Source organism: Mastigoproctus giganteus, chromosome 1 (genome assembly GCF_048544385.1).
Source record: "Mastigoproctus giganteus isolate SK-2022 chromosome 1, ASM4854438v1, whole genome shotgun sequence".
Classification (NCBI taxonomy): Eukaryota; Metazoa; Arthropoda; class Arachnida; order Uropygi; family Thelyphonidae; genus Mastigoproctus; species Mastigoproctus giganteus.
In genome coordinates, this window is record NC_143575.1 from 93,161,285 (window position 1) to 93,176,978 (window position 15,694).

The 15,694-nt window shown below is 35.3% G+C and overlaps 1 protein-coding gene across 2 annotated transcripts in view; it reads right to left on the reverse strand.

The window, feature by feature from the left end:
* Positions 1–15,694, reverse strand: part of LOC150090994 (26S proteasome non-ATPase regulatory subunit 11-like) — a 158,184-nt gene that overhangs the window by 123,728 nt on the left and 18,762 nt on the right. For both annotated transcript variants that reach the window (XR_016547367.1, XM_090380996.1), the window contains exons 3-4: positions 12,648–12,772; positions 5,488–5,559 (exon numbers count right to left, since the gene is read on the reverse strand). Coding sequence is in view for 1 of the 2 variants with exons in the window: in XM_090380996.1 (XP_090237122.1) it covers positions 5,488–5,559; positions 12,648–12,772 (197 nt within the window). In the remaining variant the exon portion in view is untranslated. The remainder of the gene's footprint in view (positions 1–5,487; positions 5,560–12,647; positions 12,773–15,694) is intronic.

Below are 15,694 nucleotides of genomic sequence, written 5' to 3' on the forward strand. Positions count from 1 at the left end.
ACCACCACATATAAAGTTATTTAGAGAAATCCGTTAGTCAGCTTGGAGTGGCAGATGAATAGTATTATTCAGCACTGACATAAGTTAGGTAGGATAACTAGGGAGGTTTTTTGGTCCTTACATGCCACAGGTTGCCGTTTACCCGGGTTTTATGGACTTCCGAAGATACACAAAGTGGGTATCCCACTTAGACCAATCGTATCATTCATAGGTAGTCCTACCTATGCTTTGTCAGGATATCTTGCCAGACTAATTGCACCTATAGTGGAATGTAATAGTTTTGTCATTAAAGATAGTAAGGACTTTGTAGGTTTTATAAAAGAACAGTCTACAGTATAAGTGAAAATGAGATTATGATTTCTTTTGATGTCAGTTCTCTGTTCACATGTATTCCTATTAGGTTTGAAGTTCAATGTGTTAAAAGGGCTTTGGAAAAGGATTTGGCTTTAAATACCAGGTCTTTGTTAAATATGAATGATATTTGTGAAGGTGTAGAGTTATGCCTGTCCAGTACCACTTTGGTCTTTCAAGACTTTATGTATAGGCAGGTTCATGGCACAGCCATGGGTTCCCCCATTAGCCATGAAAGAATTGGAAGTTAGGATCTTTGACAGTTTGGAATTTCCCATACGTAAATGGAAAAGATACATGGATGATACTTTTACCATCATACAGAAGGGGAAGGAAGATCAAATACTTAATGTGCTTAACAGCTTCTCCCCTTTCATTCAATTTACCTCAGAGGTGGAGGCAGAGGGACCCCTCCCATTTCTTGATGTGTTGGTGATCAGAGAAGGTTGTAGGCTTAAGACTAATGTTTTCAGGAAACCCATGTGCCGGGAACAATATACCCATTATAGCTCAGCACAAACCAGCCAAAACAAGAACAGTGTAGTTAAGGCCCTAATCGATAGGGTTGGGTCCCACTGCAGTACTCCCTAGGATAAAGAGAGAGAAATTATTAGAGTCACAGCAGATCTCAGGAAATGTGGCTATCCCCAAAGGATTTTGGATAAATTCATTAGAGGGGTAGAGTCCACGTGTAGTGAGTTGCCTGCCCCTGTGATCACTGCATACATTCCTTACTATCCGGGCCTTACGGAATGCATCACACGTACAGTCCGTGAGTGCCAGATACGCTATGTGCAGCTTCCAGGACAGAGGTTGCACACAGTGATATCACAAGTTAAAGACCCCATATCAAAAGAAGTTAGCAGTGGGGTGGTGTATGAAATTAAGTGCCCGGATTGTGGGGTTTGTTATGTTGGTGAGACGGGCGACGACTCAAAGAACGTCTGGGTGTGCACATGAGTGCTATAAGAACGGAAAATTATGCGAAGTCTGCTATGGCGGAGCATTTTTGGGAGAAGTAGTACCAGATCTCCCCTGAAGCTGTGGTCATCACTGACCGGGCTCATGGATTCTGGGACCGTAAATGGCTTGAGAGCCTGCGTATCGGGGTGGCTAGTGGTAACACCATCAACAGGTATGGGGGTGTCTGTATGCATCCCCTCCTTGCAGCCGTTGTTCTTGAACGAGATGATCGGTTTTTATTGGCATGCTCCCGAGCCATTTCTGGTTCCAGTACACAGGCGGGAAATTCCAACCATATTCCTGTGGAAACATGTGATGAGTGCCATGAGCCTGCTATTTAAGGATGTTCTCGTACAACAGAAGCACACTGTTGAGAAAGGAGTCTGTCATCCCGAAAGCTACAGTTTTTAGCGCTTTTATTACTATTATATTTTATTATTATTTTAACTTCCATTTTAGTCATATTTTAACTGTCATTTCATTTTATTTTAACCGTCATTTCATATTTATTGTAAATACATCTGTTTTTACCAGTTTTATCTAATTCATGTATTTTAGTTTGCAGTAAAACTTACAATTTCTGGTTGGTGTGAAGCATAATTTTTCAACATGCGCTTTGTTCATTTGATTCAACATGATGGCAAATGTGAAGATTTCTTGGCTATTTTGCTGCTGAAAAAGATGTACATGATGCATTATGAAATACCTCACAATGCACAAAATTGATCTGAGTAAACTTGTATAAATTGTTACCTATGGTGTGCCTTATTGTTTATCTTAATAGAGATGAAAGGATACCTAATTTTGTGCATTATCAGTTTGATTCATATTGAGGCTTGTGTTCATGAATGAAAGATCAAAAAGAAATTATAGGATGTCTTGAAGTCATTGTTAAGGTGAACTACCATTTTATTTCTAAATCACCAAATAAGCAACTTATAAAAATATTTTTTGAATATCTTCAAGCACTGCATTCTGATCTTATTACCCATACAGAGGTTCATTGGCTCAGTCATGGAAAGGCACTCCCAGAATTTGAGGTGTTTGAAGAAGTAAAAGCTTTTCTAATAGAAAGAAAACTTTTTTAATGAAATTTTTACAGAAGATTTCAAGATTACACTTTCATTCATGGTTGACACCTTCAGCCATTTAAATGAGTTAAATTTGAGACTGCAGGGAAGAGATAAATTTGTGGCAGTTTTATACAAGGAGATTATTGCATTTGAGAAAAAACTTCAAGTGTTTCAGAATCAAGTTTTAAAAGGAAATTTGCTTCATTTTCCTATGCTTAAAAAATGTCTGGAGGAAACTGCTGGGGAGTGCCCATCATTTGTAATGAATGCAACCAAAGACCTTAGTGACCAATTCCAAGAAAGATTCAAATACTTGAAAGAGCACCTCCCAAAATTTTAATTAATGATATATTACAGAAATTTTGAAATCAGTAAATTTTCAATCGAAAATGAAGTAGCAGCTGCCAAGTTAGAACTTGTTGATATGCAGTTGTTTTTGGCTCTGAAATGTCTTTTCCAACACAAAACTATTTTAAAATTCTGGAGTTTTTCTGACTGCAAAAAATTCCTTTATTACAAGGAGTACTTTGAAAGTACTCTTTGTAATAAATATTTAGTACTTTGAATGACAGAAAGTCCTTTGACTTTTTAATAAAGTTTTATTACACAGTTCAAAGTACTTTCTATGTTTGGATCAATGGGCAAACGTGTGAAAGTGCTTTTTCATTAATGAACAATATCAAAAACAAAAAAAGGACAAGATTGTTGGCATCACATTTGGAACAAAATTTGTGATTATCTCTTCATAATGGAGAAATTAATTTCAAAGCTTTTTTTTTTTTTTTTTTATTAAAACCCCAAACACGAAAGGTATCAAAACCTATAGTACTTAGTACCGTGCATGGGTTGAAGGAGAAGTATGGAGGGGGGGGGGGGGAGATGCCAGAAACTTTGCTCTAGAGACTAAACATGGGTTTCACCACTTCAAGCCTCCAATAAGCAAAGTGGTTTGGCATCATCTCTTCAAAGTCAAGGTTCACATGGATAACGTAATGAATATTACCGGTGAAAAATTTTAATTGAGAAATATAATTCTTGTATGCATAATACTGCTGAAAATTTAATTAAAAAATGCATTTTTAATCTTTAAGCAAAAAAATTTATTTTAATATATGGTGCTCGCATGTATTGTAAGCTGCAAAATCTTGCTCGCTTAAAGCAAAAGGTTAAGAACCCCTGCTTCAAACAAACAGTTTCTATATTTAGAGATGTAATTTCCATCGTGTATTCTGCTAATGTGTTCTGTAGAGTCCACTGAAATCAGCAATTACGTGTAACTTTTCCAATCATGCACTGTGGTCCTATTTACTCAGCTGCATTATGATTAATTAGGTTACATACCATTATTAAGTCTGTCAATAGATAACAGTAGTGGAACTGGTGTAATTTGCTCAGTCAAGTCATGTCTGGCTGGCTATCAGAAGTCGAATTGTGAAAGACATTACCAAACATACTATAGGAATTTTCGTAAAGCTTTTCCCAAATTTAGTGATATCAGAAAAGCTCAACTTCAAGAAAAAAAAAAGGAAACTTGAAACACAGAAAAGTATTTTAAAGTTAGGTCAAGCTAATAGTAGTAAAGTGTTAGCGAATGATGTTTCATTTATTTTCATGTCTAAAGTGTTGTCAGTCAGTAGTTAAAGAAAAACACAGAAACATATGATGAACATTTGTGGTTTATATATTATACATATAGAAGCAAGTCAGCTACATTTTAATAATAATTTCCATATGCTAAAAACAATTAAAGCTGCACTCTCTCAATTTTATGTACACTTATAAGAATGTTTTATTTGTTATGCAAACCCATCAAATCACAAGTATCCATAAAAAATATGCCAAGACAAAAACAATAAAATTTGTTGCTCAGTGTTACCATAACACTGAGCAAAATATTTTGGGTCATATATTGTTACAGATATGAAAATAAGTTTACTTTATAGATTTTGGGGTGCTAAACATGGAAACAGTGCTTAAAATCGCAATTGGCTCTTGTTTTCGAAAAAAGTAGTTTTTTTATATTTATACAAGATATTTTTTTATTTATATAGCAGTAAGATGTAACTAATCACATACCTGTATCAAACACAAGACCCTTTCGCTTGTATTCAGATTTTTGCTAATATGAACTCACTAATATGAGATCCAACTGTAATTCGAAAATGGGGCATCCCTTTTCATCATTCGACAATAATCGGCTAACATGGCAGCACTCAATTTGCTTTTGTACCTTTGTTCTATCGCTGTGATGTCTTGATGGAAGAGCTCATCATCATGTTCGTTGCCAACACACCACAGTTTCAACTTTTCAAAAAAGCAGCAAAACAACATGGCCTGTACCCCTATACTGTTGTCCAAGAATTTAAATCTCCTTATTCAGACAAAGGAATGTATTTCTGTGAATAAATCTGGATAGCAAACAATTCACATGAAATGTGCAATGCCTTTGTATCAAAAGCAATTCAGAAAATGACACAGAATGATAGCACAGTAAATATTTCTGACAATCACTAAATACAACATGGAATCTGCAACTTCTTAATGAATTAATTTTATTTCATTAAAGATTAAAATTAAATTAATATTAGCTTAACTAACTTCAGTGAGACTCAGCAATATACCACATACTAGCATGAAGTGTGAAAGAGATCCAGTCTTTTATTTGAGAAAAAAAAGTATGGCCCTCCATATTTCCTATGAGCATTTCTAAGGCATAAAGTGTACCATGATAGGGATAACGATACTGCTGTAATTGAACCAAACATTCAGCATAAAATGGTGGTACTCAATGCTGATATCCAGGATTGAACAATGGAAAACATGCTTCACTTTTTAACTATGCTTGGACTCTGACAGTGGCCAATTTAAATATTTATTGCAATACTGCATCTTACAGTGATGCTGATGTATTTTATTTTATATTAATTTCATTTCATTTATTGTGTATTACTTGAAGAATACACTCACTTTACTGGGTTGTTTAGCAAAGAAAACATACCACTGTAATTTAATTCTGATAAGTATATTTATAGTAATGGTAGTCATTTAATTTAGTAATTTTCTTTTATTATAAACATTATTTAACGAAAATTAAAGATACCTCAAGTGACTGCCTTAAGAATGTTCTCTTCTCTTGCTTTGCCCATTCAATGCATTCTTTACAGAGCTGCACCTATATTTAAAAAATATATATATATAATGCTAATTAAAGTATTTATACAGGAGTTGCCAGAAACTGTAGCTCATTTAGGTTCCATCTAAGTAAATAAAATTTAATGTTCAAAATAATGTCTAGTTTTGTTCCAGTCAATGCAGTATTGCATTAGTTTGCCTAAGGGATAAGTGTGTGAGCAAATATATCAATTACAAATTTAACTGAAGACCCACACCAAGCTGCTGTGATAAATCACAACTTATTGATTTTTACCTAATAGAATAAAACTTACCAACCATTTCAGAACTATCTTAGTTCCTTCTTCAATAGTTAACCTGCCTACCAATTTATTCAATAAAACAATATATTCACAATCAAACCCGGAGTACCTAGTTACTTTGAAACAGCACCATATAACTTAACTGGACTTATAATACAATTATAAGTCCAGTTAAGCAACATCTACAGGGACTGGAGGGTGCCATTTACATAAATTTGCCAGTTGTATGAGTTGTATATAACTGGCAAATTTATTTCCTTTGGTTTAATTTTAAAATGACACTTCTTATCACAGCTTTTATATCATAAATTTCTGAACAGCCAAGATCTCATTCCTTTATTAGTACATTACAATTTTCACCTCTTTTTCTCGGTACTTTAATGGTGGCAGCTGGGTGAAGAAGGGCAAACTTCAGTGCCTCTGGCCAGCACTTTTTATGTAAACTGTTAAATCATCAGTAAATGTGAGAGAGAGAGAAGTCTGTCGGTTTTTAACACACATTCTATAAAATACTATTAATATAATGTGTTTAAAATACAGTCTATTAAATACTAAAAAATACAAGTGTGATCCTAAGTTTAAAATAACCATACACAAAATTGATATGTACAATGTATTCTGGAAATACAAACTGTTGTTTGATTTTTTTTGTTTTTTTTAGGAGCATCAGCAACTAAGGCCATATTGCTCCGGGATATGCGGTGGTCATTCCTTGACCTTTCCACATCCTCCGTATTTGGTGGTGATGGGCTCGAACCCCAGTTTAATCAAGAAGTGTGTGCTACGCACTGCTGCTCCTTCCCACCTGGCTACGGAGGCGCCGGAAATACAAACTAAAAAGAAGTACAGAAGGTACTGCTTGACTTGACTGCAAATTTAATAATTGTCTAAATTATTATTTTTTATCTACTTGATTCTTTTATCATTTATCAGAAGTGATAACCAACAAAAGAAATTATATTATTTTTTGAATTTCTCATTTTAAAAGACATGAGTCACCCCAATTCAGTCGCCATGCTAGTCTACAAAACTAAGTCAAACAAAGTCACAACCAAAAAAAAAAAACGTAACGGATCAGTGTAGTTTAGGACGTTTTTGGTCATTCATTAGAGATGAACAAATTTAACTCAAAAATACAAGATTTTGGTTAATCCAATGCTGATATCATTATGTATATGATCTTTATGTATATGATGTATATTTTTATGTATATGAATTTTAAAAAAAATTCAACGCTGTACCAACATACGGGCATCATGAATTCTCTTTAGATGTTTGTTATTTTTTAGACAATAGTTACGAACTGTGAATTATGCTGTTCACAAAGTATTCATAACTCCTTAATCATAATAAAAATTGAATCTGTAGTGACATTTAAACTGAAATTTGCTTTTATATTTGCAGAAGGTTGGTGAATTCAAAGCTGTCAGAGAAGAGAAAATTAAACTTGGAATGATAGCACTCTGCTTTAGCAGTGGCATCTTTGACCAATTTGAATGTCACAATGCACCAGCAAAATTGCATTTACAAATTACATTGCATTATTTTATATAATTCAGGTTACAAGTAACTGCCTATGAAAAATATAAAATTCTTATTAATCTTTGAGTTTATTTAGATTATAGAATAGTTTAGGGCTAAAGCCTCAGGTTACATAGGGAGTTAATGCAACTGCATCATTTCGGTACATAGCCAACTACTTAAGTAGGTATAAATTGACATCATTAAGTATATCTCATATTGTGAATACCTTCACAACTATCATGGCAACTCATTGTGAAGGTATTCACAATATGAGATATATACAGGGTGTCTCAAAAATATTGGTATAAACATTTAGGGGAGTTAGGTAACATCTAAAGGAATATGAATCGCACAGGAAGTCATAACCGGAAACGTCATCGTAAGTCGGTAGACGGTGCTGTTCATCAGTTCGCGAGAGGGAAAATTTCTGGTTTACTAATTCAAGCAATAGTCACCGCACGAAGAGCATGCATCGATATACGAACTGTGAGCTGGCAGACATGCACCTAGCATATGGATTAGCAGAGGGCAATGGACGAGCCGCTCAACGAATTTATGGAGAATGCTTTCCAAACAGACATGTATCGGACCACCGTTTGTTTGCGTGTGTGCATCAAGATTTGTGCGATTATGGGTCATTTAGAGGTAACAGGAGTAGTGCGGGCAGACCATGTTCAACGTGAACTCCCGCCATGGAAGGAAGTGTGTTGAATGCCATCCAGAATAATCTTACTACCAGCACACGTGCCATTGCCGCTGCCTTAGGAGTGTCTCGTTGCAGTGTACAGCGTGTCTGGCACGATGATTCCTTACACCCCTTTCATTTCCAAAGGGTTCAGTTACTGCTTCCCCAAGATCATCCTGCATGTGTGACTTTTGCGCAGTGTTTTCTCCAAGAAAGTGTTCAAGACCTGAATTTTCCAGCCTATGTTTTGTTCACGGATGAGGCTTATTTCACTCGGGAAGGCTTATTCAATCAGCACAATGCTTATGTGTGGGCTCACGACAACCCACAATGTGTGCGCCCCCATGTGGCACAACATTGCTTCGCAATAAATGTGTGGGCAGGTATGGTTGGTGACTGCTTAGTTGGCCCATACCTGTTACCATCCCACATGAACTCCACTAAATATCGGATCTTTCTTGAACAAGTTCTATCAGGGTTACTTGACTATGTTCCAGCAAATGTGAGACGCAACATTTGGTTTCAACATGACAGGGCGCTTGCCCATTATGGAAGGTGTTTTCGTGACCATTTGAACAGGCTTTTTGGGCGTCGATGGATTGGCCGGGGTGAAACCGTTGCCTAGCCCCCACGCTCACCTGATTTATCGAGCCTTGATTTCTTTCTGTGGGGCCCTCAAATCTATCGTGTATGAATCGCTTGTAGAGACGGAAATGGATCTCGTGGCGAGACTCGTCTGCGCTGCTGCTACTGTCAAAGAAACTCCAGGTGTGTTCGACCATGTCCGCCAATCCATGCTGTGTCGGTGTCACGCATGCATCGCGTCTCGTGGTGGAACCTTCGAGCATCTGTTGTAACATCATGAAATGCATCCATCTCGTACTCGATTGTTAATATGTCAAATAAATGTTTGCCACTAATTACTGTCTTGTGTCATTTCTGCTTCTTGTGCCTCGTTTGTTATTTGGTTTTTAGGAGCATTAGCAACTAAGGCCATATTGCTCCGGGATATGCGGTGGTCATTCCCTGACCTTTCCGCATCCTCTGTATTTGGTAGTCACGGGCTCGAACCCTGGTCTATCAAGAAGCGTGTGCTATGCACTGCTGCTCTTCCTGCCCACTCTTGCTGTGCCTCTGCTACTACTTTCCCGTGACATTTCCAGTTATGGGTTCCTATGCGATTCACATTCCTATATATGGCGCCTCCGTAGCCAGGTGGGAAGGAGCAGCAGTGCGTAGCATACGCTTCTTGATTAGACCGGGGTTCGAGCCCGTCACCATCAAATATAGAGGATGCGGAAAGGTCAGGGAATGACCACCGCATATTCCAGGAGCAATATGGCCTTAGTTGCTAATGCTCCTAAAAACCAAATAACAAACAAACAATAACAAATAACAAACATTCCTATAGATGTTACCTACCTCCCCTAAACGTTTGTACCAATATTTTTGAGACACCCTGTATACTTAATGATGTATATATATTTACACATCATTAAATATATATGAGATATATACTTAATGAGGCCAATTTATAACTACTTAAAATGATAAAATGATGCAATTGCACTAACTTGTACGTCTCTGAGTTTATGTAATACAGTATTTATATATTGCTATTCATATTGCTTGCAGCTGATGACAGACAGCATCCCTTCATCTCTAATTCTAGCACTTAAAAATATTCTAATTCCTCCAAGAACTTATAAATGATATCACCAATGAAACTCTACAGAAACAGCTTTGTGAAAGTGAAGGGAAAACTATGTGGTACAAGTTGATGGAAAAGTTAACATTAAAGGAATAAACAATTACTTTTGTGGGAAATAAACTTAATTTACAAAAAGCTTTAAAAGAAATTTTTCATTTTCCAATTTAAACAGTTAATGATAAAAATGCAAATGACCTATTCATTTTAAATTTAGGAATCATAAGTGAAAAGAAACCATAACAGTAGTCTTTGGTTCAATTTTGACATATTTTGAATGTAAAGACCAGATACTGAAAAAATTCCCATTAAGTAAACTAAAAATAAGAACAAAGGATGGAAACAAAACACAACTCCTGTATACTACATATACATAAATAAAATAAAATAAATAAATTTTCTGTTTAAGAGAATACAAGAAACAGCACCGTATTCAGCAGTCATGAGCTTGAACCCAGGTCACTCAAGGCACGTGTACTTATGCACCTGCATGCCTGACCACTCAGCTACAGTAGCCTTCTTACATGCCGATGTTTAGAAAACTGAAAAACAGAAGCCTTTTAATACAGATCTAGCTTTATCCAGAACTGCCTTCTGGCACTATCCAAATGGTTTTTCCAAACTTTTCTTCCAAATTAATGGTGCCTAATTAATGCATGGCATATGTTGCAGTAGATAATTTAAGCATTTCATCATGAACTCAATAAATTGTATTTAAAGTTCATTACTTTATTGACTTTTTTTTTTTTTTCATTATGTTCAATTACAGTCAAACTGAGTTATAGTGTCATTGAAGGGAATGCAATATTCTTTAGTTATAATTATAAAAGTGTCAGGCATTTCTTTAAATTACACTGAAATAAGTAAAAATTTAATAATAAAATTGAATTAACAGATATAAAATGCATACATATCATATCACACATAGTTATGACCCTGGTTACATTAAATTAGATTCCAAAAGTGTGGTGGGTGTTCCTCCCTGAAGAAGAGCAGATGTGTTTGTACAAAGCACTTTTTTTAATGAAATATAGAGAAAAATTTTTTTTTAAATCCTTTACTTTTTGATGTAGTTTAGCTAGCAGACACAGTATTGTCAAATCCAAACACAAGGTCAAGGAGTGTTTGTTTCAATTATGGTCTCCAGGGTTTCCCCTATATGCTGCTGTAGCATCTGAAAAGGTGAAGGCCAGCAAGTGTAGGTGTGTAAGTATGTGTCTTGTTATGTTGAGTGCCGGCACTGATGACTTTGCAGCCAGGGGGCAGGGGACACCTGGTCCCCTGACTCCCAACCTTGGCCACAAGGAGGTGCGCCAGGGTCCACTTTCTAGCTGAGACTCTTACTGGGACTATCAGGCACGCCTGGGAGCCCCAAGGGAAAGGAAGTGGGGATAAGAATTGAAGTATGGGGATTGGAAGGGATGGGGAGGTTGGATAGAAGATAAGGGGAAGAGATAGACCTCCCATGAAATAGAACAGAGAAGTTTACAATAGTGTATAGAGTGAAAAAAAAAAAAAATAATAAAATATAATAAAAAAATAAATAAATAAATAAAATATAATAAAAAAATAAATAAATAAATAAATAAAATATAATAAAAAAATAAATAAATAAAATATAATAAAAAAATAAATAAATAAATAAAATATAATAAAAATAAATAAATAAATAAAATATAATAAAAAAATAATAAATAAATAAAATATAATAAAAAAAATAAATAAAGAAAATATAATAAAAAAATAATAAATAAATAAAATCCAAACACAGTAAGCCATGGCAGTTTTAGGAACTTTATGTCAACTATTTATTTGCATTTGTTCTGGGATATTTTCACTCCTTGGCTGTTTAAACCACTTTAACTTTAGCAACTGATAGGTCATCTGATAGGTAACCCTTGAAAATAATGTTCCCACATTAACCATTAATCAATGATTAAAAATCCAAAATTTTTTCTACAACCCTAAATACCGTCAAACTTTTACTTCAATAGTTTTCTAGACACAGCCAAACCTTTACTGCTAGAGTTTTCTATATAGTCAAATTTTTACTGTAGTAGTTTCCAAAATGATTTTATTTATGGTTTTTATTCAAAAACTGCACACAAGAACCTGTCAGGTTACAGCCAGCATCTTATAATAACATTAATTTTATAATGAAGATTTAACTCTAAAACTGTCAAAACATAAGCTATAAGCAGTCCATATATTTTTTCAACATCAGGAAAGAAAAATTTGGACTTTGTCAGCTTTTAAAAGTATATCATTAAATTTGGTAGATCTGTAACTGGGAAAAAAATTTTTAAAAAATACATTTCTATGTATGTGAAAAATAACAAACTTGACTAAAAATCTGAAAAAAAAAAAAAAAAAAAAAAAACTAAACTTCTTGGACATCAGAAGACACCAAATATCGGAAAACGTCTGACTAAATCAGAAGAGTTGGAAGGTATGCATACTATAATATTTTATGTTATTAGCATTAGTAGAGGCATACGATGCAAGAAAGCAAGCTCAGCCAAAAAAAAAAAAAAAAAAACCTCCCATTTATCCCCTCCATTCGTACCAAATGCCTGTCCAGCTCAGCCTTAAATTTATTTAAGCTATCAACTTCCACAACAAAAGATGGAAGTCTGTTCCACCAATCAACTACCCACTGGCTAAAGGCAAATTTCTGCACATCTATTCCACAACTGTCTTTCCTCAATTTGAATCTATGCCCCCTCAGGTTCTTAATCTGAGCAAGAGGAAGAATCCCATCAGCATTCAGCTTGCTCAATGCTGATGGGATTCAAGGCCTTATACACCTCAATCAGATCACCTTCCAGGTGCCTACTCTCCAGGCACTGCAATTTACAGAACTTAAGCCTTTCTTATACCCATAAATAATAAAAAACCAAATGTCATACCTCTAAACCTGTTGCAGCCTCCATGTCAAGAAACATGTCAACCAACGCCCTTACTAGTTTAGCAGCTTTTGCTTTACTGATGAAATTCAAGAATGGTCGAGTAGCTTTAATCAGTTGTCCTAATTCTAAAAGAGAAAAAAAAAACATAATAAATAAAAAAATAATTAAGACAAACTTATCTGGGAGTTCTTCAAAAAAAATTAACATCTAAGAAATGAATATATCACCCATGCTCATTACACAATAGTTATAGAAAGATGATATGCAGATTTATAATGGTTTAACCAAGAAATAAGATATGAAGAAAATGAGAATATTTAACAATATATTTTTTTTTCTCTCCTTGATGACAAGCTCAACTTGGACCAATAGTCAGCTAATAGGAGAAACTAAGTACCAACTAAATAATAAAAGTAACCATGCTAGGTAGACAATGAAAAAAAAAAAAAAAAAAAAAACAATGACCAAAAACAATATAATAAGTAGATTAGAATATGTGAAACAGGGCATAATTACACACATTCCAATATATAAATTAAAAAATTTTATGAAGTTGCTTCTAAAAAAAAATGTAATTTTTTTTAGCAATTGTACACACACACCGGCCAAAAAAATATGAACTTTTGTATTACACAGCACAGACAGAAGAAATGCAAATAAATGCAAAGTAAACTATAATGTGGGATGATGATATGTTTCCAAGGTTTAGGCCTAAGCCTTGAACAATATTTCTTAATAGGTATGAAACTTTTAGTAGCATCCACGATTAATTCCTTGAATGCATCCAACTTAGAATCAACTGACGATGTTACCAGCAGTAAATTCTAAGTGTGAAGCATTCAAGAAATTAATCGTGGATGCTACTAAAAGTTTCATACCTATTAAGAAATATTGTTCAAGGTTTAGGCCTAAATGTTATCAAATGAACTAATGAGACTAGTGACAGAGAAGAAAAATGCATGGGATGCATTTAAATTATCAAGCGACTCAGAAGCATATGGCAGATATAAGCTAGTCTGTAATCAGGTCAAAAAGGAGGTTAGGCAGGAGAAGGAAGATTACAAGAAATCTTTGGCAAAAGATGCTAGGAAAAACAGCAAGGATTTCTTTACTTATATAAACTCTAAAAGGAAGGGGGAATGAATCTGATTGGTCCACTTGATATCGATGGTTCGACTGTTGATGATCCTGCTCAGATAGCAAACAAACTGAATGAGTATTTTGCATCTACATTCACACATGAGGAGTTATTAAGGTTTGAAAATGGCAGAAGGTTATCAAATTGTAGCAGGTTGCTTAATGATTTTGTAATAACTGAGAGCAAAGTGGAGGAGAAATTGTTGAAGTTAAACATAAGAAAGGCACCTGGGGTGGATGGGATCTATCCAGTTATATTAAAGGAGGTGGCAAAGCAACTAAGCAAACCCTTAGCCATAATTATGAGAGCATCCTTGGACTCAATGGAGGTCCTCATGGACTGGAGATGTGCAAATGTATCCCCAATGAACAAAGGGGGATCGAAGGGTGACACGAGTAATTACAGACTAGTTAGTTTAACTTCTGTTCCGGGTAAAATAATGGAGTCACTGGTTAAAGATGCATTGCAGGATCATCTAGACAAGACTGCAGCAATAATTCAGACACAGCATGGGTTTGTTAAGGGAAAGTTTTGTCTGACAAATTTGATAGGATATTATGATGTGGTTACAAAGGAACTAGATGCAAAAAATAATTTTGATATCATATATTTGGATTTCAGGAAAGCTTCTGACACTGTTGCGCATGGAAGACTATTGTACAAATTGGAGCAGAATGGCATTAAGGGTAAGTTGTTATAATGGATAAAAGGATGGTTGAGTGGGAGAAGACAGAGGGTGGTAATCAATGAGTGTTGCTCTTCGTGGACTAATGTTATTAGTGGTGTCCCACAGGGTTCACTGTTGGGTCCACTGTTGTTTTGTATATTTATAAATGATATTGATGAAGGTATATCAGGCTTAGTGTCGAAGTTTGCAGATGATACAAAGGTTGGCAGGGTTGTTAATGACAGGAATGGCAATGTGCTACTGCAACAGGATCTAGAAAATTTGGGCAGATGGGCTAAGAAGTGGCAATTGAAGTTTAACCTTGACAAATGCAAAGTACTGCATATGGGTAGAAGTAACCCCAGAGAAACGTACCAACTGTGGGGTATTACACTTAAGGTGGTATAAAATGAAAAAGACCTGCGAGTAATTGTGACATCAGATATGAAGTTTTCTGAGCAATGCAGACAGACTATCAGGGCAAGTCATGCGGTTTTGTCAATGATATATAGGAATTTTGCTAGCAGGTAAGAGGTGATTGTCCCTCTGTATAAGGCAATGGTCAGGCCACGCCTTGAGTACTGCATACAGGTCTGGCCTCATTTTAGGAAGGATGTAGATTTGTTTGAGCGTGTACAGAGAAGGACAACAAGATTGGTGAGGGAAATAAAGGGATTTAAGAACTTAAGCCACTTGTGCCATTTAAATATGGCTGTTCTACCAAGACACTCAATACCATATGCTTCATTCATCTCTTTAAACATTTCTGATGAAATTCCTGACAAAAACAAATCACATGTTGCTGTTCAATCTGTATGTCTGACATGATACTTCGAAACGATCGTCGATGAACGACACACAGCTAAAAAAACTCTTTCACTCAACACTATCTTGACAAGTACTGGCATGTGCACACAGTCTGCTCAGTAGAAATCAGGGAGAGTGCCTCTAGTGGCAGTTATGGAAACTTTGCTTGGTAAAAATAAAATCTTTCACCAGTCCATAAATTAAATGATCACCCCCTCATATATTTTATTTATACAGGAACTGCCCGACTTACGTAATACACGACTTACCGAAATTTGACTTTATGTAAGTTTTTCCCGGCCCGTACAAACTTTAAAAAAATTGTGGAAACGTATTTTGCCTCCCGTAGGAATAAATGGCGGTATCATGAAAATATCATAATGTAAACCCAAAACACATTGTTGGTTTTTTTTTTTTTTTTTTTTTTTTTGTAAT